Source organism: Astyanax mexicanus, chromosome 10 (genome assembly GCF_023375975.1).
Source record: "Astyanax mexicanus isolate ESR-SI-001 chromosome 10, AstMex3_surface, whole genome shotgun sequence".
Lineage (NCBI taxonomy): Eukaryota > Metazoa > Chordata > Actinopteri > Characiformes > Acestrorhamphidae > Astyanax > Astyanax mexicanus.
In genome coordinates this window covers 3,658,471-3,683,997 of record NC_064417.1, presented here as the reverse complement: position 1 = coordinate 3,683,997, position 25,527 = coordinate 3,658,471, and the positions used below count along the sequence as shown (strand labels likewise).

Below are 25,527 nucleotides of genomic sequence, written 5' to 3'. Positions count from 1 at the left end.
TTGCAGAATCATTAAATGCGTAAAGCTGCAATCAAAGCTTAAGGAGGTCCAGCAATTTATTTTTATAAAAGTAAAAATAAGGAAAAACGTTTATGGAACTGTCAGCGAACGGCTATATAAACACCACGTCTTGTATGAATGCAGCCCTTTAGTATGGTGTTACTAATAATTCTGTGATAGCTCACGTCTGGTCATAATAGCCACTTTCATGACCGTCTCTCGACCTTTAATCTCTGTTTGCATATTTGTTTGGTAGATACTGATATAGTAACTCACACATGTTTTGTGTCATGAAAAGGCCATTGTGGCTATATGATGATGACAAACATGAGTACGTGGAGGGACAGAAACACAATCGCCTTGCTGGTCACACACAGACAGAGGGAAAAGCGTGTATGGCAGAGATATTTACATACAGTCAGCCAGGCTTCCTGTCTTTGTCAGGCCTGGAGTTTTTTTCGCCCATTGATGTAAGATCCACTCTTTCCTGTGTAAGGGGGAAAAATGCCATGTGATTACAATAGTACCAAAACAGGACAAAAAGGAAATGTTAAAATATATGTAGGCTCCTTACTTTTGTCTCCCTAAGCACAGCACACTCGATTTTCTGCGTTGTGTTTATTATTTCCCAGGCTTTAACCACCACAGATATTAGCATTGTTATGATTAGCATGTTTGGAGCACAAACACACACAAATGCTAAATGCTGGAATTAGCAGAAATGGTTAATAGGCTGTGTAAACGCCTAAAGACAAGCTAATTTGTTTTAAATGAAGATACAGAAGCTTAGTTAGCACTAAGTGCTACAGATGCTACTGTAGCTACAGTAGGACAGTAGCAAAAAAAGAAAAAGACTGGGACTGGGCTGCCTGCCTGAGAGGAATTGGGCGTTGTGTCAAATCGTGTGTGTCTGGCCATGTATTCAACCTGTTGTGGGGACGGTATGTCTGTTTCTTGCAGTCAAATTAAATCTTGTGATACAGTTTACATGGAAGATGCAGCTTTTTAATCACTTAATAATAAAAGAAATGCAAAAAAGATATTTCAGTTTTGTTACTAAATATACTGTTACTTTTAATATCAGGTTAAATCAGACAGTGAAAAAGGTTAAATCAACACTGTATGTTATGAAATTGAACACTAACAGTGTTAATTGAACACTAGCAGGACAACTCTTTTTGTTTAATGTGCAAACATGGTCCATAAAATTATTGCGATGAACTACATTATTGCTATTTTTTAATATTTTTAATCCTTTATAAATCCCACAGTGGGGAAATGAATTACAATGTTACACCAGCATAGAAGACAGAAAAGACGCATATAAAGGAAATATACATGTATGCATCTATAAAATCATATGTATGTGTAATAGTTTAATCCTAAGATTATACCATATTAAAGAGCAATTAAAAATATTTAAAGATATGAAATTGCAATAAAAAAGTAAAGGTCAGTAAAAATAATAAAAAAAAAATGAATTAAATAAAAAGCATTAATGAAGCAATGTCCATATATATTTGTGAAACCATATAATAATTTAAAACATGTTTATATGTTTATTTGTTCTTGACCTTAAGAAAAAAAACATAAAGGCTAATATATAGGCATATATACATATATATAGTCCACATATAAAGTATATTTATTAAGGTTAATTATCGTTACAGGTTTAGATGTAGACAGCAGTTTACTATTTGACACACTCACCTCAGATACCCCACGAGTACACCAATACAAGCGGGACGTGTGTGTGCGCGTGCCCGCGCGTGCACGCGCCTGTCGCATATCTGAGAGTGGGTGTCTGTTCAGTCTCTTTAGGGCAAGAGTTCAGCGCTTTTACTGAGCCGCTGCTCGGCGGGAATGCGGGGAATCTCCTGACTTTTAACACTATAAACCCGGAGAATCAGCCCGAGGAGAATAAACACTCCAACATGCGGCTTTTAGCGGCTCTGAGAGAAGTTTTAAACCCAGCTCCTCTGATCCAGCACTGGGACTGAGGATTCCGGGAGGAACGCTCACCTCAGGTAAAGGGTTTTAGTTATACAACTCAATTAATCTGATAATTTCAGCAGAAAACTCTAAATCAACACTTTTAAATGTTAAAACAAGACTTTTTAGTGTTGAATAAACACTTTTTAGGGTTAAACCAACAATTGTTATTGTTAAATCAACACTTTTACTGTTAAATCAACACTTTAAGAGTTAAATCAACACTTTTTAGTGTTAAATCGACACTTCTTGTGCTAAATCTAGACTTTTTGTGTTGGATCTACACTTTTAGTGTTAAATCAACACTTTAGTGTTAAATTCACACCTCTAGGGTCCAATCAAGGCTTTTTTAGTGTTAAATAAACACTTCTAGTGTTAAATCAGGACTTTTAGTTTAAATCAGGACTGATAGTGTTAAATCAAGACTTTTTAGTGTTAAATTAACACTTCTTGTATTAAATCAGGACTTATAATGTTAAAACATTACTTTTAGTGTTAAATCAATACTTTACTGGTAAATCAACACCTTTAGTGTTAAATCAACACTTTAAGAGTTAAATCAACACCTTTTTTTAGAGTTAAATCAACACTTCTTGTGAAAAATCTAGACTTTTCACGGTAAACAGTAATGTTCAATAACTGAGACTCTTTATATACACCGTGTGCACACACTGCAGTGGGTGACGAAAAAGTATATATTTCCCAAATTATGATTAAGTACAATGTTTTTTTTTGTCTTTAAAAGAGTATAGTGGCTTGGTTTTGTTATTCTGTTATCATTATGTCAGTGTTATGTGTCAATTTAGTGTTTTTTTATTATTATTTTTTCTCTTAGGACAGTTTAGTTCAGACTAATGTATTAATATCAAGATGCTTTAATGAGTTTTTACATTAATATCAACTTTTATCAATTGCAAAACACTTTTTAAATAATTCTGAACTATTGGTTAACCTAAATAGCCATAAACTGTACCACAGAGTGCACAACATTATAATATTTACAACATGAAAAAAATCTGAATTTCTAAATAAATGTTTATAAAATACTACTATATTGGTCAAAGTTTTTACATGTTTACTTTTTTAATTCTTCACTAAATCTTATTGTCATCTTACTATTTAACCGTTCAGAGATTCCTCTTCTTTTCTAAAGCAGACATTGCATAACTTTGACCAGCATTTTTCTGTGAAATGGGTAATATTACAGCCCTGGGGACTTGATTCATATTGTGCTTTTTGTTGTTGCTTGAAATAAGACACTCGATTGTTGGGATAAACAGGTAATGTAAACGTAGCAAATGTAAACTCAGACAGAGGACGATCTCTTTAGAAGCAATATTATAAAAGATTATGTGTGTTAATATGGCTGATGTATTAGTACTGATGATGTAATGGGGTAGGAGGAGCAACTGAAGATTATAACTCACCTCATAGAACAGGTGTCACTAAACTACAGAGGCCACAAACAACTGAGCAAATCTTCCCAAAACTTTGTACAAAACCACAGAAAACTGAAAAAAATAAGAGACCACTTCAGTTTCTGAATGAGTTTCTCTGATTTAGCTATTTATAGTTATATGTTTGAGTAAAATGAACATTGCTGTTTTATTCTGCAAACTACAGACAACATTTATCACAAATTCCAAATAAAAATATTGTCATTTAGGGCGTTTGTTTGCAGAAAAATGAGAAATGACTGAAATAACAAATAATGCAAAGAAAACAACAAGTTCATATTCATAAAGTTAAGTTTTTAACAGTTCAGAAATCAAAATTTGGTGGAATAACCCTGGTTTGTTTTTAATCACAGCATCTTGGCATGTTTTCCTCCACCTGTCTTACACACTGCTTTTGGATAACTTTATGCTGCTTTACTCCTGGTGCAAAAAATTAAGCAGTTCAGCTTGGTTTGATGGCTTGTTATCATTTATCTTCCACTTTTTATATTCCAGAGGTTTCCAATTTGGCAAAATCAAAGGTACCAACAATTTTGTCCACGTTTGTACAGTATGCCTCTTGAATCTTGCCATACAGATGCTCCAAAATGCTTAGCTCATCAATTAAAGTTGATATTATCTTCTACCAGTAGGTTGTAGAATTATATGATTGTTTTCTATCTTGTCTACTGAGTGAGAAACACTTAGATTGTAAAAAAATATATGTCTATTTTATATCAAATACATCATAGCCCTTTCAACTTTAGCCAGAGCAGGATGTTTCCCAAGAGTTGTTTTTTTTTACTGATGTTGTGGTATTTTCCATATGACATCATCACCTCAGTGCAACAATGGTGACCTACTAGCAATGGAATTTTTAATATTCATCATGTTGTTTTTTGTAATAAAGCCTTAATAAAGCCACTCTTGGTTTAGACATCATATTTTTTTTTGTGCGTGTGTGTGTACACAGGGTTTCAACATCCAGGCTTCTCTTTAATCCTGTAGTTACATGATTACGTAATACAGTATATGAGTGCATCTTAGACACTCTATGTTATAATAAAGTAGCCACCATTGCATCTCCATTGCATCTCTATTTCCTTAAGCTATTTGACTGATTATTTCTCTTATATCTCTTAGATATTAAAGTGGATCACAATGGTGCTCCTTAAAGTTGAAAGCTGACATCATATCTAACAATGTAAGAGGATGGAAAACGCAGCCAACTCCGTGCCTGAGTGTAGCGATTCCAATGGCTACGTCAACAAAGTCTTCAACGTGTCGCTGGACATGGAGAGCGAGACCGGGATTGTGCGAATCCGTGAGTCCAAGCCTGAGGATGCCTCTTCCTGTCAGACGCCCATCAGAGAGAAGCAGGAGCCTGGCCGGGGGCCCAGGAACGCAGGCATCTGGAGGATCCTTAACCGCCGCAGGGTCGCCTCTGAGAACGAGAGGCGGCCTCACTCTATGATCCTTCCTGGGGAAGCGTCCATTCCCAAGTTGTCGTTTGCTGACAAGGTAAGGGGCTTCAAAAAGTTGAAGTCTCCCTCTGTTTTCAGAGGGAAAGTGGGCAAGCTCGCCAGTGCGAAGCTCCACAGCGGGCTTAAAGATGAGACAAATGAAGACAGTAGGGACTCGCCTGCTTTGTTGCACTCTCAGAGGAACTTTCTCAGGAATAAAAGTAAGAGACACTCGTACGCCGGCTACACTACTGAGTTTGACTGTTCCTTCGAGGATATAGACCTTTCTGCCACGCTTGAGAACGATCACCAGTTGCCAAGCCATCAGAATGGATGTAAGGCTGCGGAAAGAGTCACATACACAAAGAAAGCCCAATCCAACTTTTCCAACTGCAACAACTCGTCTGTGACTGTGCACGAGGAACGTCAGATGAAGGACAGCCCCAAGGTACCCCTCGGAGGAAGACGTTCAAAGGGGGGTGATGTTTGGACTTACTTGAGGAGAATTTCCTTCATAGGAAAGGGAAATTCGAATTTGTTCGAAAAGAGTTTTGACTCCATGTACACACTGGACAAAACTATCGACTCTGACTACGGCTCTGTCGATCTAGAATGTATTAAAGACTTTAATCGAGCGCCTAAACAGACAGGCCCGGAAGTCAAGGGTGGCACTTTTGGAGGCCTCTTCAGGTTCTTCAACAGTGTGGCCGAGACCGCCCGGAAATGGAGGAACTCATCCCGGTCCTTCACGCCTCCTGAAGAAGAGCGCTCCTCCGTCGGCTCGCCGAGGACGCAGCGGACGGGAGAGTTCCTTCACTCTGCATCCGCAACATTAAAAAGTGAAGACCAGGCTCAAGCCTCGGCTCTCTCCTCTGACGGGTGTGACCTAATTTTACCTGCTGAAGCTGTGAGCCCATCTCCTCGCGTGGTGCTAAAGTCCTGGAAAGCGTGTCCAGACACATCGAGCGCCAACGGTTTCCAGGGAAGCGTCTCTGACGGCACAGAATCCCAACTCACCTCCACTCACACCTCTCTGGCCACTATTGAGAACCACCAGAGAAGTGATGGCCAGGAGGGGAGTTCTCTGTCTGAGCCTGAGCTCCAGTTTGACCTTCTGGAGCAGGAGGAACGGCCTCAGGAGCAGAGGGAAAATGGGTTAGAGGCTTCGGCTTCATCACACAGATTGAAAATTCTGCGCAGTCGAGGAATTGGGGAAAAGAGAGATACTTGCAGCAGTAGTAGGGACTTAGCTCCAGACTGCCCAGATGAGATATTTAAGGTAAGATTTGTTTTTGGATGTGTTATTTATTACTTTCTGTACTAATGCATTAAAAATCAGTGCAAAATATATATTTATTTTATTGTTGATGATTATAGCTTACAGCCAGTGGAAACCCTAAAATCAGTGTCTCAGTAAGTTCATCAGTAAGTATCATATAAGACCAATTGTTATGTTTGGCAGTGTGGGCAGTGTACCAAGTCCTGCTGGAAAATGAAATCCACATCTTCATAAAAGCTATCAGCAGAGGGAAGCGTGAAGTGCTGTAAGATTTTGCGGGAAAACAAAACTGCACTGACTTTAGACTTGATAATAAAACACAGTGGATCAACACCAGCAGATGACAGACATGTCTCTCCAAACCATCACTGATTATCAGTGAATTTCCAAAGGCAAAATCTAAAGTTGTTTTCCCAGGAAAATCTTACAGCACTTCATGCTTCTTCCCTCGGCTGACAACTTTTATGGAGATGCAGATTTCATTTTCCAGCAGGACTTGGCACACTGCCCACACTGACAAAAATACCAGTTGGTGTTGTATAATATTCAAAGTTTCTGAGATACTTTGGGATTTTGGGGTTTTCATTGGCTGAAGCCATAATCATCAACAATAAAATACATAAACCTTTAAAATACATCACTCTGTGTGTCATACATCTATATAGTATATGAGTTTCACAATTTTAACTGAAATACTGAGATGCACTTGTATTTATCATGGCCTGCATTGTTCTTTCTTCATATCATTTTTGATCATATGTCATATAACATCATAGTGTCATAGCATAACAGTGTAATAGCATTTCATTTCATTCCATGACTAACTTCATCCAATTTGCACAACAATTCCATTCTAAATGGCATTTTAAATAACTTTAAATCATTTTAAAGAAAGGAAAGATTAAAGTCACTCTCTGTTTATACGTGATGAATTTCTTTGAGCTCCACCTATTGGATGTCAGAGGTAGAGCAATTAAGTGAAGCCCAGACAAACAACAGCCCAAAGCCCATTTAATCTCTCTAATAAGAAATCAGCAACTCACTAGGGAAATATGTTATTTCCAATAGCTCTTCGTCAAATAGCTTGTAGAGCTCAATTACCTGGGCTGTTAGAGTACATGAGTCACGGTGCATTTCGAGGTGAGCACCATCGGCAGCCTTTTTGTCTACGGAGCTGGAGCTGGGGTGTCTCTTTGAAGTTTTGTGGAAGGCTGTTAGCCCCGTGAAATAAGCTGCAGTGCAGTGCTGCACTATGACTTGCTTTAACCCTGGAACACTAACGTTACAATTAGTAACACCATCACTTGGGTAACGTTGGGTATACACTGTATGACAAGTTTGGGAACCTTCTTTAATTTTACAACGTACAAATATATCACATGAAATAAAAAAGAAAAATAGTGCCATGGATAGCTACTGTAGAAAAAAGCAGAAAATAAGTTTGAATCAAAAATCAGGGAATCCTTAAGAGGTAATGTCCTAACCAAGCTCCTATTAACTTTTTGGTCTACCCATTCACCCATGAGACATGTGAGCGCCTGATTTAAACCCACAAAAACAAATATCAGGTAAATCACACCCATAAAAGTATACAGTATGTTACTCTCTATCACTAACGTCAGATGAAAAGTACAGGCCAAAAGTTTGGACACCCTTCTCTTTTTAACTGCGTTTTCTTTATTTTCATGACTATTTACATTGTAGATTCTCACTGAAGCATCAAACCTATGAATGAACACATGTGGTGTTTTATGTACTTAACAAAAAAGGTGAAATAACTGAAAACACGTTTTATATTCTAGTTTCTTCTAAATAAAAGCCACCCTTTGCTCTGATTACTGCTTTGCACACTCTTGGCATTTTGGCATCATTCTCTCAATAAGCTTCATTTAAGAGGTGGCCACCTGAAATGAAAAGTTTTCCAACAGTCTTGAAGGAAGGAAGGAGTTCCCAGAGGTGTTTATTAGCACTTGTTGCCCCTTTGCCTTCTTCACTCTGTGCTCCAGCTCACCCCAAACCTCGTCTGGATTGGGTTCAGGTCCGGTGACTGTGGAGGACAGCTCTTTTTTTTTTTTGTTAAGTACATAAAACTCCACATGTGTTCATTCATAGTTTTGATGCTTCAGTGAGAATCTACAATGTAAATAGTCATGAAAATAAAGAAAACACATTAAATGAGACAGTGTGAAGCTACCCAAAGTCCTATGCAACTCACAAATCACATGAATAATTGAAGAATTATATGGGTGAGAATCACCCGGCGTTAGTGTTCTAGGGTTAAGAGATTTTTTTCCTGCAGTGCTGAAGGAGCAGGCTTTCCTGGAAGCTACAGTTGCCTCTACCTTTACATTCAGGTCACTCAAAATGTTCTCTCCCCCGTAACCACATGCCTAAAAATAGGCCACAGCAGGTGGCTGCTGTTACACGGGCGAGGGAAGTCCAAGGCGCTTCAGAACATCTGGAGCATCGAGGGTACCCCCTCCAAAAAGACCCCGGCTGCGACCTGCTTCTGTGTGCATGTCTGGGCCGAGCGTGCAGTGTCCCACCATAACGGAGGGGGTTCTGTCCTCTGGAAATGAGGAGCAGTGCTGTCTGTGGCGGTGGCAGGGCTGTTCCAGCATGCCTCGGCCAATCGTACCAAGGAGACAACGTCCTCTCAGGAGACCACAGTCTGTCATAGAGGGACAAGCACTCGTCCATCCCAAATCCCCAATGGAACCACAGAGAGTAAGATATAGATCTACTTCATCATGCAGTTTATGAAAAAAAGGATGAATTGTTAGCATTTTTATGTGTTTTGAAACTCTAAAGTTTTAAGTGGTCCTGGCATGGATAATTAGTCCTTAACTGACATGGATTAGTGATAGTTTTATGAAGTGTCAGGGTTCATAGGGTCATGAAAAACCTGGAAAAGTCATGTAATTTGTAAATAGCAATTTCCAGGCCTGATAAGTTTTAAAAACATAAAAATACCCATGAAGTTTTGGAAAAGTCCCCATTTATTGACTTAGAAAAGCTATTTTGAGCTAACAAATACATCAGCTACAGGGGTTGGACAATGAAACTGAAACACCTGTCATCATTTTAGTGTGGGATTTTAGGTTTCATGGCTAAATTGGAGCAGCCTGGTGTTCAATCTTCATTAATTGCACATTGCACCAGTAAGAGCTGTAAGAGTGTGAAGGTTCAATCAGCAGGGTAAGAGCACAGTTTTGCACAAAATATTGCAATTAAACCAACATTCAAAAGAGTTCAATATGGTGAACGATATTATACCCTGAAATTTTGTGCCATATCATCCACCCCTAATTATCACATCAGGGTACTACTTTTTTGCTGTTTTTAGCAACAACAACAACAAAAAAAAAAACACACTGTTGTTCTCATTTCCCATTATATATTTACTATACAGATTATATCTGTCCAATATCATTTATTTTACTTTAATTCTGGATGTTTTGGAGACATTTGGAGTGCATTATTAGTATCATGATATTCTGGATCATTGACTTCTGTTACAAATCTGATCAAATTCTTGGATTTTTTTAATATCTCAGTTAGGCGTGTGCCATATCATATCATATGTCTCATGCAAAAATAAAAATAAATTTACATTTTGTTGCAGTAGTGTATTCTTGATTTTTTTTTAAGTTAATAAATTCAGTGTTTTGTCATATCGACAGGAGTTTCTTTATCACAAAAATACCATGAAATATTGTGATAATATTTTAGGGCCAAATCGTGCACCCCTAGTTTGTCCTATTATTTGTAAAATAGGGACAAAAAAAAAAAAACTAAACCTAGAAAATTCCCTTGTTTCTCATGATATGCCCCCTTTAAAATGTCTTAAAATGTTTAAAATTTCACAAGCAGCATTAATAAGGATGAAACTCTGCAGAGAATCCTCCAGAGGAGTGCTATTTTTAGCTGCCTGAGCTTCCCCACAATTCCAGCGATGCTGCTTACAGAAAACCGTAAATGTGTTGCCATTATGCAACTCTTCTCTCTTTAATGTCTGCCGTTAGGATTCAGATACTCTGCTGAGAAAATAAAAAAAAAATGAATCACTGGTGAGGCTTGACCCGCACACCCTCTCCAGTTCTCAAGCACACTACTAACAGCTTGAAAATGAATCATGCATGCATGCTTGCGTTTTCTGATTGTGAAGCTCACACCAATTTAGCCTTTATGAACGCTCAACAAACTTCTGCTTATAGTGGCCCCGTTTAATCCTCAGCCGCTTGTATTTTTAGACGCTGCTTTTCATGCTTGTGCACCTCCACTGGCCGCTCCACTCGCCTTCCATTGAGTCATTCCCTGCTACGATTCATCCACTCACTTGGAAATGATTCAGAAGCTTAGATGAGTCATATGACCATTGCAGAGTTAGCAGTGCGATGCCAAATATTTGTTTTAATGGGAGCTGCATGGTGGCCAGTGCGCACCAGCTGACTCTGTCTAGTGCATTTCAGGCCCTTTCTCGCCCTCCTGGCGTGTCGCCCCAGGACCCTCCTTTTAAGGTGGTGCTCCAGAGGTGTCGTTCGCTGCCTCTTCCCCAGACGTCCTGGCCTGGACTGGAGGCAGCCGGACTGTCGGAGCTGCTCGCCCAACGAGGTAGTGTTGCATATCAAAACAGACATGCTCTATTTTCTTTCTTTCCTTTTTTATTTGAAATATATTAACTGTAAAACATCTTATGACATCTTTTGTTCTTAATGCAGTAAATACAGTATATTTGATACCTGTGGCATATGCATGTAGGGTCTCCTGTATTGAATGTGAATGTGATTTCTGCATGGACAGTTTTAGCCTGTCACAATCATATGGAAGCTCTAATAATGTCATAATAATGAGATCTCATAATATCATTATTAATCATTACCACCAGTTATTGCCACCCACTTTGGGTGTTGATGCCCCCAATGCTGTATTCTCAGTACACTGATGACACTGTGAAACAAGAAATGTTAAGTGACGGCAGAACTTATAGAAATAGAATGCCCCATCCATCAGGCCACATTAAAACTCAATAATTGGGATGCAGGGTGGTCCAGCAGTCTAATGCGCTGCCACTATGATTGGGAGATCGTTGGTTCAAATCCTGGTCATGCAGCTTGACATCAGATGCCAATCAGCAAGGTGTCTGTTGCTGCACTTTCCTCCGAGCGTTAGCGCTGTGATGCTAAACTCAGCAATGTTGCATCAGCAGCAGTTCAAAAAGAGGCGGAGTCTGACTTCACATGTATCAGAGGAGGCATGTGCTAGTCTTTATCCTCCATGTGTTGTGGCATCACTAGTGGGGGTGGGACAATTGGCTTAGCTAAATTGGGAGAAAATTGGATAAAATTATATTAGAAAAAAAAAAAAACCTTCAATAATTCACTTGCTGTAAACATGCTGGCTAATTACAGTATATATATAAGATAGGGCTATACAATAAATCAGTTTCAAGAGAAAATATAGAAAAAATATTTCAGTGGTGCCAACACTTTTAGCTATACGACTGTTTTTTTTCCAGTTAAATACAAGAGAGCAGTGTTTATATATCAGTATATCGTTTTGTAATATTTCTTATGCCCTTTTTTCTAATAGAGCCTAACAGTATTGTATTGTACGGGCCAGCAGACTGATACCCGTGTCTATCGTTCATGTTTTTTGTTTTTTGGACAGATGGGTGTGTGGCACAGTCAGCTACTGTCCGGTTACGGAATGGCAGCACCAGATCCAATCGGAGGAAGCTGCTAAGACCGGGTTCTGGACCTCTACAAGTGAATATGGTAGGTGAAAAAGCGAGCCTGCATCTGCTAAAAGCTCTGTTTCTACTAGTTTGTACTAGGTATCATGTTTTACCACAACCCAAGCCCATTTTAAACTGGATTTCTTCTTAAAATGTGTGTAAAATCTTTTTTGCAAGAGGAAACATATGTAGTGTCTTTTATATATGAAGCATTCAAATATAATACACTAGAGCAAACCTTCACCAACAGTGCTATACTCACTGTATTCACTTCTTAATGTATCTTAATGAAGTTTTAAATGTAATGCATTGGATTATTCATCCTTCATTGGTTATTTAAACAATTGAGTTTTGCCTTTAGATTTATATTGGATGAAAGTGTAATATTAAAGATGCGGTCTGTAATTTAAGCTTCAGTTAGAAGACAGAGCTCTGGAGCTTAATCTTACCCTGTAGAATCCAGTTAATTATTTTGCTTGGGAATTAACAGGAACTGTCCAATTTACAGCGAGTTAGTGTCTGTCTCGTGGCCTGTGGGCGTGTGCGGCGTGTGTGAGGATGCACTTCAAAGAATGTTTCTCAATAATCTGTCTTTTCTTCCCCGGCATTGCCACACACTCACCTGATTGTGAAGCCGAGTGTGAGTTATGAGGTGGGTGATTACAGGCTCATCAGGAGGCTCTGTTGCTATGATATTCACAGGTGCTTGTTTTCTTACCGATTCTATCTTTAGAAAGCCCCTTTTGTCTGAGAATGAGAGCACAGAGAGCCTGAGAGAGAGAGAGAGAGAGAGAGAGAGAGAGAGAGAGAGTTAAATAGAGAAATGTGTGGGCGCAAGAGACTGAGAGTGCGTGTGCTTGTAAATCAAAGCTCCAGGCTAGGCCCGGCTTTGAATGCTGACAATAGGAAATGTGAATGGGGAGGATAGCAGGATACTATAGGATTTGAATATTTTAGTAATTGAATGATCTACTGATTTTTTTTGTTGATAATCTGGGTTTTGCCAAGTAAGCAGGAAAAATAACTGATAAACAATTATAATGAACCAGTGTGTATTCTATTGTATATTACTGGAGAAAGATTATTTTAAGTCTAGCTAACTAAAATCAAAAATGATCTTTTTCTACTATTGTCACGACCTCGCACTGTTCCCCTATGTTTCAGCATTTCCTAGTGTGTTTCTCCTGTATTTTTCCGTCACGTGTCTGTAATTTGTAGCTCCGCCCTTTCCCCAGGTGTTCATTGTTTCATGTTAGTATAAATAGTACCTGTTAGTCTATGTTTGCTGTCTGTCTGTGCACCTTCCTCTGTCATTTGTCTCACCACGTTTGCTATAGTTTGATCACGGTTTTCGTTACGCTCTGTTTATCTCTTGTTTATTTCTAGTTCCCTGTATTTCACGTATATTTCCTGTCACGTTTATTTCCTGTCTGTTTCCTTGTTTATACCTGTATATATTTACGTATTTATCCCTTGTATATCTCCCTAGCCCCGTTAGTTTATTTTCTGTTTAGTGTAGCTCTTGTTTGTTTCCCTGTTTATGCTTTCATATTTTCTCGTTATTTCCTTATTTGTTTGTTTATTTATTTGTTGCATATTAAAGTCTGTCTTACCCGCTTTTACGTCCGCCTCCCATCTGCTCCCTTTCATTACAACTATTTTATTTTTTTATTGATAGAAGCCATGGATAATCACAGCAGACCATGCTGAAATGTAGATATTTAAAGACCTTATTCCATTGGTTTTTTATTCTTTTTTCTTTTAAAATGTTTAGTTGTAGTCTCTAGTATGAGTGAATGCCATGTGAGCTGTTTATTGTGAAAAATATATATATATATATTCTAGTGATCCGGTATAACGCTCGCTTTAGTCCAGTGGAGGAGTGAACAGGGAGAAATTACAGGATTACTTTATCTGATTGGCTGAACCATGCCTGAGCTGTGGTAAATTTAAATCCTTAACCAATTTCACCAGCAATTTATAGTTAAACAGCCAAACCTGTTTTGGCTTTTTATCAGACAAGTTAGTCATAATCTTCCTTACAGATGCTTTTTGCATATGTGGTTTATGAATCATTAATGGCACAAATGAGGGACACAGAAAGCAGGAAAAAGATATCATGCAAAAAAGTAAAACACATCAGTTGTGCTTATTAATAAATGAGCTAACATGTTACTGCAACACTATTTGATCGTAATTACTTAGTAAATCATTGTAAAAATAGATTATTTTAGGTCATTTTTTAGATTTTCTATTTGTCCATTCATCAAGAAATTTTGACAATGTAAAGGAGAGTTTGTGTGTGTTTAAATTATGTCACTTGTTTTTCACTGGACAGTGAAATTTAGCAATGCTTTTAAGACCTTGGTCCTAAGTATATCACCATTTTTGTTTGGATTTAGTGTTCTCTTTTGTTTTAACCCTGTATTTGCTTCATAGACTTTCAAATAAATTAAAAAAATATATTTCCACCTTCTTCTATAAGGCCATCATTTTGGAGATACATGTTTGTTATTGGACAGCGACATTATATTTATAGGTATATTATTTTCCTTTGCTCTGTTCTAGGAGCTGTAAGCATGTAAAATACCATGATTGCCAGTTCAACGAGAGACTTTCTATTAAATATAGATATAATGTTTTAAATCGTGAGATTTTTAGCAATCGTAAATTATCATGTGGGCAAAGCGGCCAGTTTTTGATCCTTTGCTCTTTTTGTCCCTCACAGCTCTGTCACATTACTCGCTGAGCCGGCGGCTGTGAAGAAGCACTCTAGCGCTAATTAAACTAGCGATAAGGCTGCTGCGAACATTAGCTTTTCGTCGAGGCAGGCTGTGGCCTTCCTGTCAACTTTGCCTCATGTGTAAAAATAGGATTGCCTCGCTCGCCTTGGTGGAACAGAACGGCATTTCTAAAATTGAGGGCAGACATTAAAAGTTGTGTTTTGCAATAATCACATTATGCAGCACCACATATTAACTGATGAGTCATCGAGACTAAGCATGCGGGGGAAGCAGAGAGTGAATCAGGATGTGTGTGGCTGGCCTCTCTCCACGTATGTGCCACTGTATTCACACTCGGCCCAGATGTTGAGCTTCGCTTCCCACCTGGAAATCCAGAGTCCCTCCGCACTTATCCAATTTAAATGGATTCTTCAACCCAGTAGGAAGTGAGTCATAATGATTCCTCTCAGACCGGCAGCAGGCATCGTTCTGCCACACAGATTAGACAGGCATATTGTGCTGCACTCGTTTTAGCTCCTCGTTTTTATCTTGTGTTGCTTGGATAAAAAAAGGCTGTCTGTTCAGTTCAGCTTATTTTGTATAGACCTTGATCTATAACTAGAAACAGTGCAGTTGTTAATTATCAAGTGCATCCTTACAATATGTATCATCCCTATAAGAAACTCAGATGTACAGTATAATCATTATCCATTTTATTTAAAAATGCCAATTGTAGCCTGATTCTATCAGTCATGTCCATTGCCACCAACTGTACTGTCCACTGTGGGTGTTAACTGCCATGAGCACAATGGCCAGTGTTCAAACTCACTCACAACAAGATAACAACTCACAACTTACTATCTAAGTTACAGACAAAGACAAACATACACATATAATTTGTATTGGACACTGGCTACATTTAGTTGCAGCCTAATAATCCATTAATAATCAAACTAATAGCTCAATCTGAATAGAGTAGTCCGATTGAGGCCATTGAAGCCAAAAACAATTTCTGTCCAACAGAAAAAGGTAAATAATCCTTTAAACAATTTATTAAATAGAAGAATAATAGGCATTTAAACACCTGTAACCGATTAGAAGTTTGGAAGTTGGAAGTTTACCAGTCGCCCAAAATAAGATGGTACAGTGGGGAACACAACTTGATGCTGGTGGTCTATGATATTCAGAGGCAGGACTGGCTGTCCAGAACAGTCACAGCTAGTTTAACACTGGTTAAATGTGCTGGAAACATTTTTCTCCTTCTCGCCCTCAGCATATAGTTAATATAGTTTATATTATTGCATTCTTGGGGGGTTAAAAATGAAGATATGCTTAGTTGTAATGTTTTGCAAGATCAATATTTTTTACATGACATGATTCTAATGTTGACCTTATTTTTTTATTTAGTGTAGTAAATACAGCTCTGGAAAAAATAAGAGACCACTTAAAAATGTTTCTTTGATTTTACCAAATTGAAAACCTCTGGAATTTAACCAATTAATTTTTGCACCACGAGTAAAGGCATAAAGTTATTCAAAAGCAGTGTGTAAGACTGGTGCAGGAGAACATGCCATGATGCATGAAAACTGTGATTAAAAATCAGCCAGGCTTATTCCACCAAATATTGATTGATATTCTGAACTCTTTTTTTTTTTTTGCATTATTTGAGGTCTGAACACTCCGCAGCTTTTTTGTTATTTTAGCCACTTCTCATGTTCTGCAAATAAATGCTATAAAAGACAATATTTTATTTGTGAGAAATGTTGTCCATAGTTTATAGAATAAAACAACAATGTTCATTTTACTTAAACATATACCTATAAATAGCAAAATCAGAGAAACTGATTCAGAAACTGAAGTGGTCTCTTAATTTTTTTCCACAGCTGTATTAAGTATGTTTTTTTTTTAATATATGCATTTTCTACACATGAAATATTGAAAATGTATTATAATATATATTTATATACTTGGAAGATGTGTCTAACCTTAAAATATGTGTATAATTATGCCATTAATGGTCTCTAACTGCACACCAGCTAGGTGTACAGTCCTCATACTGTATAATGGTTAATATGCCCCATAGCTTCAGACTTTAGAGTTCTCAGACGTCCCTTATTGCATTCCATTAGAGCACCATTTAAACCCTGTCATTTAAAGCATGTAGGTAGCTGGGGGCAGCTGTGGGGATGACTCCATGGAAATGAACAGTTAATGAGGTTAACTGAGGTTGTGATGCTGATTTACTGCAGCTATGCTGATGATGGGTGCGTGACATATTACCATAATCTTTAAATGATCACACATTAGCGTTACCAAGCTACAAATGAATGTCTGAATACCTTTGCTTGCTTTGTATCGTAATATCATGTAATGATCTGTTAATACCTTAGGTGATCTTTGTGCCAGCCAGAGTACAGACTCTTCTATAAAAATAATTTTAATCCTCCAATATGTCTAGTTTTAGTGTATTTTTGAATATCATGTACAATCTTATTTCCTGAAATATCTTTCCGTATCACCCTCCCCTAATTATCACATCAGGGTACTACTTTTTTGCTGTTTTTAGCAAAAACAAAAATCACACTGTTCTCATTGCCCATTATATATCTACTAGAGACTTTAGATTATATCTGTCCAGTATCATTTATTTTACTTTAATCCTGGATATATGGAGTGTATTATTATTATTAGTATCATTACATTTTGAGTCATTGACTTCTGTTACAAATCTGATAAAATTCTTGTCTTTTTTAGTATCTCAGTTAGGGGTGTGCCCTATCATATAGTATGCAATAATACAATTTAATTTTTTTGTTTTGTTGCAGTAGTGTATTCTTGAAATATATATTTTTTAATTCAATGTTTTGCCATATCCCCAAAAGTATCGTTATCGCGAAAATACCATGACAAATCATGATATAATTTTAGGACCATATCGACCACCCTTAACACCCAAGCAATAGGATAATATAGGCAATAAAATGTAGCTATTTAAACAGAAACAGAGCAGCTTAAGTGTTAATCACCTAGAGCAATCACTTTTTAGCTCTTTCTAGCCATATATATATATATATATATATATATATATATATATATATATATATATATATATATACAGTATATGCTGATGTGTTGAGCCGTTCTGGAGTTATTAAGCTAAGAAGACCACAAGGTGCAATTTTTGGTCAAATGTCAAATTGTAAGTGCATTGTGCCACATTAAAAGTAGTCCATGCGAAGTAATGTGCTTTTAGCTTTACAATTATATAAATGTCTCCTCAAGACAGAAAAAAATTCCCAGATCATTTTTTGCTCAAGAAGTGTTTCATTTGTTTTAGCCCTACTCACAAGTTATAACCTCATAACATATACAGGTGTGGGTGTTCCCAAGCTGTCTGCTAAAGGAACACTTTAAGATCAGTTTACATACATCCGCCTTACATACTGACTTTGGGCATATCGCTGTATATAACTGTATGGTACTACAGTTATGTTTCGTATTTTCTAGCACTATAAGGAGCACTTAACATGCTTTAATTTTCCCAAAAAATTACAGTGCACCTTATAATCCAGTGTATGTATAATTTAAGTATGAATTCTATCAATTTAGGTATTAAGGAGCAGTAAATCCACTCCACTGAAATAGAGTATTATAAGGGTGAGTTTTCAGTGAAGTTTCTCCAGCACTAAGGCTGGAGCAGCTTTAGCTTTAGCATTAGCCGCTAACCACAGCACAAGCTCTTTCGCTGTTCAGAGGCGAGTATTTCGGACTGTAGTCTGTGTTTTTTACTATGTTAAAACCTAAAGCTATTTGGGACGAAACACTAGCTGATACAGAGCACTCAATTTTCCTCAGTATAGCGCTGTCAGATGGCATTTACTAGCGCTAAGCGCTGCTAAACCCTTGTTTTTTACTATTGTCGCTTAAAATGCGCCTTATAATCCAGTGCGCCTTATGTATGAAAATAGACCTGAAAATATACATTTATTGATAGTGCGTCTTATAATATGGTGCACCTTATAGCCTGGAAAATACAGTAATTGCATGCAGATGCAGAATACAGAATATGCATTCTTTGTATTGTATAGTAGCACTAGTATTGAATATGATCAAGATCTGTCCCTGGCTGCCCTTGAATGTGGTAATCTGAATGCAGTGTGTCCCAGTTGTGTTTACACTGTAAGTAAAATTCAGATGTGATTTGATCACTAAAAAAGGGCAGAGAGAAAAAGGAAGAAGAGTTTTTCATGCTGACAGCCATGAAATAAACCAGCAAGATGATCCGTAATCCTAAAGTAAGCAATCTCAGTGTGGCACTGGCTGAACTTCTCTCCAATTCGTCCTTAAAAAAAAGCCAGAGAGCATCATAGATTTAAAACAAACCGGGTGAAGAAAATGGGTTTTAAGAGTTTGGCTTTATCAAACTGACATACTCGTGTAATGATCTTCGTCCTATGCATAATGCATACAGAACAGCAGAGTTCTCTTTATAGCCGTCAGACATGAAGGGTGCGCCCCGACAACATAATTCCGACTGTGCACAGAAAAGATCGCTGTAACCCAACTTTGTTGAGGGATGACCGGCATGTTTTATTCATGCCTCAGAGACGAAGGGCTGTTAAAAAGGGACATTTTCCCTTTTTATTTGATGTACTCCCCACTGTCTCCCAGGGTCTCTGTAAAAAAACGAACAAAAAAAAAAACAGATTTCATATCGTAAACACTGTTATGAGTCGCAAAGTACATTTTTATAGAGTTAGGCTTGGCAGGTGATTTCTCCTCTGGGCCAGAGGAGAATTTCTTACAGTTGTCGTGAGCTGTATTTACAGAACTGCAGTAAACATGTGTTCAATATCACTACCACTGTCATTGGCTCAGAGGCATTTTTCTTGCTTACATAACTGACGAGTGTGCTGTTCGGGAACAAAAGCAGGGGAGTGGCGGTGTGTCTGCACTTTTTGATGCCTGCTGCTTGGGGCCAGCGACACTGTGTAGTATCTAGATATCTTTAACCCTTTGGTGCTGATCCACCTCTTTCTGACTTTCAATCTATTCATCATCTTTAATTACATGACTTTTAAATGCTATTAAATAAATCACATGTGTATGTAAAAAACTTTTGACCTTTGACTTTTTTTTCCCCTTACCCAACCCACTCATCACTAGTAATGCCCCAACACTAGAAGGGTGAAGACTAGCCCACATGCCTCCTCCAACACATGTGAAGTCAGACTCCGCCTCTTTTAGAACTGCTGCTGATGCTGTTGCATTAGTGAGTCGCATCACAACGCTAATGCTCAGAGGAAAGCGCAGCGACTCAGTTCTTATACACAAGCTCACAGACGCAGCCTTGTGCTGAACAACATCACCCTTTGGAGTGATGAGAAAAAAGAGCACCATCTATTCTACCCACCCAGAGAGAGCAAGGACAACTGTGCTCTCTCAGGGCTCTGGTAGCAGATGGCAAGCTACATGAACAGGATTGCAGAGAAGCACAGCTGAACAGCTCACCAGAGAAGCATTTTATTTTTTATTTTTTTCACTAGCATTCTTTATGTTCTAGAGTCGCACATTGGAACTAGAGAAAACTAGAACTACCGAATTGTCATTATTGTAGTTCTCATTTTCTTTGTGTTTTGGAGTTTGTGGCTCAAACCAAAACTTAGCTATAATCAATCTTGTTGCTGTCCAATTAAAAAAAGCCAGTTTGTGCATTTTTGACGATTTTTCGTAACATTTTCTGATAATTTTAATATATTAGATTAACTTTTTTATATTGATTTCCATTGACAATTAAGGTTTTTATCTCTCTCCTGTAAAGTTGCTTTTGTTGGACATCCTGTATAACAGTGTGAGGCAAGAACATCTTATTATAGAGCGTAAGCTACAGTATCTGTCAGAACAGTTGCTGTACTTTCCTAGAAATAAGCCAATTCCTCTGCTAGTAGGACTTGCAGTTTCTTAGGCAGCTACAGGCTCAGTGATCTCCGATGTGACAGGTTTATTGAGCAAATGACTTGGTTTCTTGGCAGTTTGCAAATCTAACTTGCTGGCACCAGAGTTCCACAACCAGCGGCTAATTGACTGTGACATTGTTTGACCTGTTGCTGAAATTGAGGCACCTGGTGCCCACAGACTTGCGGTTGGTGCCACATTGTGCTGAATTGTACTCCCCTCTCAGTAACACACTGACCTCTTTGCTCTCCAGAATCAGAGCACTAGAGACACATTGTCCCGAGCTGTTACGTAAGCTCCATTTTCTCGCAGAGAAATGGAAAAGTACTTTTGCATTAATGGCTCATGTGGAGTCTATCCGCTGATCTTTAAATAAAAAGGTGTGAGAAAGTACATGGCCAATATCTCCTGAGCTTAAAGAATGATCATGAATAATTGATCTCACTGGGGTTTCTCAGTGCAACAGAAAGAAGGCTTATCTACATCTAGAATTGTGCTGAATTGACACATGTAGAACAGTAGTGATTATTTAGTTTAGCAGTGCTGTAAGTTGAAGTTTTGCTTAAAGGCATTTAGGTTTTCATTATTGGAATATTTAAGTAGAAAGTGACATTTGTTTTACATCATATTTCTGAAATAAAAATATCCTGCAGACTGAAACATGTACATGCAAAAATGATTTACACTGGCTTTGTGGAGGCAAGTTTCACTTTTAATTCACCATACTCTAGCCAACAAATCAAAGTTATGCAAGCTGTGAAAAAGCATTTGCCACCCTATAGATTTCTATTGTTTTTGCTTTTTTATAATACTAACATTTTTTAGATTAACAAAAACATTTTAAATGTCTCATTCCATCGTTTAGTTATAAAGATATAGCACTGAATGCTAGATAAATTTAACCCTTAAACTTAACCCACTAAACGTCAGATGCTCTCCCCATGCATTCATACTGTTTCTTTCAGCTAAACTAATGCAATTAAACTCTTACCTCAGACATGGAGATTCAGAGTCTGATCTATATCATAAAATCCGACACGAACGGCAACGGCTTTGACCGGTGTTCTGCCGAGTTGTGCAACCTTGTCAAACCGTGCTTGTCAAACCCTAGAGTATATTTAAGGTCTCAGTAAAACGCGGAATCCCCCGGAGATCCGATTTAAACCTGAAGTTACTAACAGAAGATAGCTAACAAAGCTGTAAGCTTTTAGGTGCAGCCCAGGTTCAGCTCTTCCTGTGGGTGGTCCCAAGCCAAGGTGGGCGAGGCCATGAACTCAAGAGTTGACATAGACACAATGCTTTTCCTGATCCACTCATTTTTCTGAATATTTTCTTTTACAAGCTACTGTAGACAGTGGGGTTTGCGATAATTGGCAATGAGTCTTTTACATCTCTGTGGAGGAATTTAGGTCCAGAATTGTTTTAATTCAACCACATTGGAAGATTTTTGTGCATGAACATCCTGTTTAAGATCATCCACAGCATCTTAATCAGACTTTGACTAGATCCTCCAAAACTTCCATAAGTCTGTTTGGGATCATTGTCCTGCTGCAGAACCCAAGTAGGCCTGAGCTAGAGGTCACAAACTGATTGCTGAAAATGATCATTCTTTTTCTGAAATCACATGTTAGTTTTGTGCTATATGTAACATAACACATCCAGCACCTCCAAGAACTCATTCAAGATGCTGATAAAACTATTCCAGGTGACTCTACCTCATGAAGAGTAAATACCAAGTGTGTAGATCTTTTCTTAAAGATAAATGTGCTACTTAGAAAAATCTAAAGTATAAACCATGTTCTGGATTCTTTAACACTTTTGGTTTACAAAATAATTCCACTTATGGTTGTGTATAGCTTCAATATAGTCTTCAATATTAAGTTTACAATGTAAAAATATATATATAAAAAGACCTGTTGTCATAGATACATGCATAGTCTGGCATTAAGTCTTAGCCAATGAGGGAGCTCTGTTGGTAGAATCTACAGAGTACATACTACATGATCATGGTTTAATTATTTTACTGCAGTGCTTTCAAATTTAAAATACATGCAAGATTTTCAGTTCTTAGATATTTTTAGACCTTTTTGAAGGTCCACAATACCCTCGTGGTTTCCCAGTGTCTGAATCATCAATCATGTAATTGTGCACTTTCTAGGTTTGTAGTCTCGAGACGGTGAATTAATGTTCTTGTTCTGTCTAAATCGCTCCTGAGACCAGCCAGCACTCCCTGCCTTCATTTGTAACTGAAGATGTTTTTAATATCATTGTTCAGTATATAGCTGCTCATGATCACTGAATCACAACAATATAGAGCATGCTAGCTATCTCCATAACCATCTCTGTAATTTTTTATTTTTTTTAAATTATTGTATTGTTTGTAATGAGATGCGTGAGATGAGTTATCACACTCGTACAATGCTTTCATGTTCTGAGTGACTGGGAGACTGAGGTATTTTTGGCCATTTTTAAAAGTTTTTAAAAGTAAAATTTTTCATTATTTTTGTGCAGTACATTATTTTGTAATATTGGCCTACTAAAGAAATATGTGACATTTTTGGCAACACTTTACTATGAGAATGCATTAACATTTCTTACTAGGAATGCATCAATACATTTTTTGCGACAGAGTACCAATACTGAGTACTGAGTATTTTTGTACTCGCCAATACAGATACCGATACTTGGAATTAAGCAATGAGGGGAATTATGCAAAAATGTAGTTGTTAGTGTAAAACAGTACAATGCATCATTTTATTTGTTAATTTCAAGTTTTGTTGAGAAAATCACATTATAATTTTTTTTTCCCAAAAATTGGTACTTTTTGCAGTGTGGGCAGTGTGCCAAGTCCTGCTGGAAAATGAAATTCCCATCTTCGTAAAAGTTGTCAGTAGCAGAGTGAAGCGTGAAGTGCTGTAAGATTTTGTGGGAAAACAAAAAAAACTGCACTGACTTTAGACTTGATAATAAAACACAGTGGATCAACACCAGCAGATGACAGACATGTCTCTCCAAACCATCACTGATTGGTGGAAACTTCACACTAGACCTCGAGCAGTTTGGACTGTGTGTCTCTCCACTCTGTCTTCCTCCAGACTCTGCTCCCTTGATTTACAAAATGAAATGTAAAATTTACTGATGATCATTGATTTGATTGGTTTGGAGAGACATGTCTGTCATCTGCTGGTGTTGATCCACTGTGTTCACTTTTCATAAAAAATGCTAAAGCTGTAGGCTTGTTTGCTGTATATGATACTGTTTGTCTATGGAACACATCTCTGAACATCCAGTGATGGAAATACAAAGAGAACGATTTCCCAAGTGTGCTCTGTTCCATTATTTATACACCAAGTGACCTTTTATCCCTCAGACAAAAAGACTACCCTCAATATTCTGAAAGCGAACGAATAAACAGCTGATATCATAACAATGGTGACAGCACAACGCACAGGAAGACGACTTTATGGTATTTTTAGTTCTTCTCAGCCTGGCGCTGAGGCCTCCTAGCAGGAAGCAGGAAGTGAGCACGGCTGATGAAGGGACAGGGGCTCGAGGCTGAACAAAAGAAGCAGTCTGTGCAGAAAGGAAATGGGTGGGGTGGCCATTCCCTCCCATTAGCAAATTACGTGCTACAAATAGCGTCATTTACTAATAGGGAGCAAAATCTGTGTAATCAGCTCACATAGTCAACTTTAAGATCCGTGACGAGATGCTGAAACTCTCAAGTCTCAAGACCGAGGCAGGAATGTGTGAACATACGACTCGGCTCTAGTCTATTTCTGAGATTCATAGTGATTCGTCGAGTTGATGGCAAAGTGCTGAGTTTTTTTTTTTAAGTTTTTAGATGTGCTATGAATTTCTAACTGCTTGAGTTATTTTATATTTTTATATTTTATACCTAGCAAATGACACATGAAGGCATGCAGAAACGAGAGATTCTCAATGAGATTATGATTTATTTTTTCACTAACTTTAAAAGGTTAAAAAAATATATATATATATATAAAAGTATTTGGGAATGCATTGTGAGTTCTAAATTCGGGACTACGTTTTACTTATAATTTCCGATTCTTCCAATAATTATTTTATTCAGAATAATATATATATATTTTTTTACAAAATACATTATCTTTGTTTACTAAGTGATGATAGTTCTTAGTCTTGAATAACAAATATAAAATCCTGCTTTTCTGGCTTTTTCCTGCTGGATGAACGGGCAGGGAAGTGTCTGGCTCTGCTCACTGGTGAAATCCTCAAACCTGAACCTTAAAACCGACTAATCAATGCATAGCTGCCCTAATCGCCCCCAATAAAGCAGCATTAGTGTTGACATTTTTAGTTCAGCCTTTTTTGCTTTATTTTGATGCTTCAGCCATTTCCATAATCCCCCTCTGTCTCTGTTGGAGGTGGACGTTATTTGTCAGTTTTGGTCCGTTTTTTCTTTTAACAGCTGTGGAACAAGAGCAGAATCAACCAAGGATGGATGCAGTAGAATCTATGATTGGCTGTTTTTAGTGGTTTTACATTTAGAAAATGGTAATTGATTTGCTATGACGCAAATCAATTACCGTATTTTTCAAAATATAAGGTAGCTACACTTAAATTCCTTTAATTTTCCCACAAATCTACATCAATCTGTGCTTTATAATCCGGTGCTACTTATGTATGAATTCTACCAGTCAGGTGTTAAGGAGCAGTAAAGCCACTCTGCTGAAGTACAGCGACATAAGGGTGAGTTTAGAGTGAATTTTCTCCAGCACTAAGGCTGGGTGCAGCAGCATTAGCATTAGCTGCTAACAGCAGCGCTACCTCTTTTGCCGTTCAGAGGCGAGTATATTGGACTGTAGTCTGTAGCGTGTTAGCAGTGTTAAAACAAGCTATGTGGGATGAACCGCTAGCTGGGGGATAGTGCCCTGGGTTTCCAGAACACTCAGGGTTTCTC

The 25,527-nt window shown here is 37.8% G+C and overlaps 1 protein-coding gene across 7 annotated transcripts in view; it reads left to right on the top strand.

Annotated features, from left to right (window-relative positions):
- The first annotated feature begins 1,810 nt into the window (after positions 1–1,810).
- The window catches only part of arhgef9b (Cdc42 guanine nucleotide exchange factor (GEF) 9b), a 65,254-nt gene continuing 41,537 nt past the window's right edge, over positions 1,811–25,527 (top strand). For 3 of the 7 annotated variants that reach the window (XM_022683746.2, XM_022683748.2, XM_049484052.1), the window contains exons 1-5: positions 1,812–2,027; positions 4,572–6,170; positions 8,571–8,897; positions 10,643–10,784; positions 11,841–11,947. In XM_022683746.2, coding sequence (XP_022539467.2) covers positions 4,641–6,170; positions 8,571–8,897; positions 10,643–10,784; positions 11,841–11,947 — 2,106 coding nt within the window. In that variant the 5' untranslated portion in view covers positions 1,812–2,027; positions 4,572–4,640. Of the gene's footprint in view, positions 2,028–4,571; positions 6,171–8,570; positions 8,898–10,642; positions 10,785–11,840; positions 11,948–25,527 lie in introns of all 7 variants that reach the window. The other 4 variants (XM_022683749.2, XM_022683752.2, XM_049484051.1 and 1 more) reach the window with 3 other exon arrangements.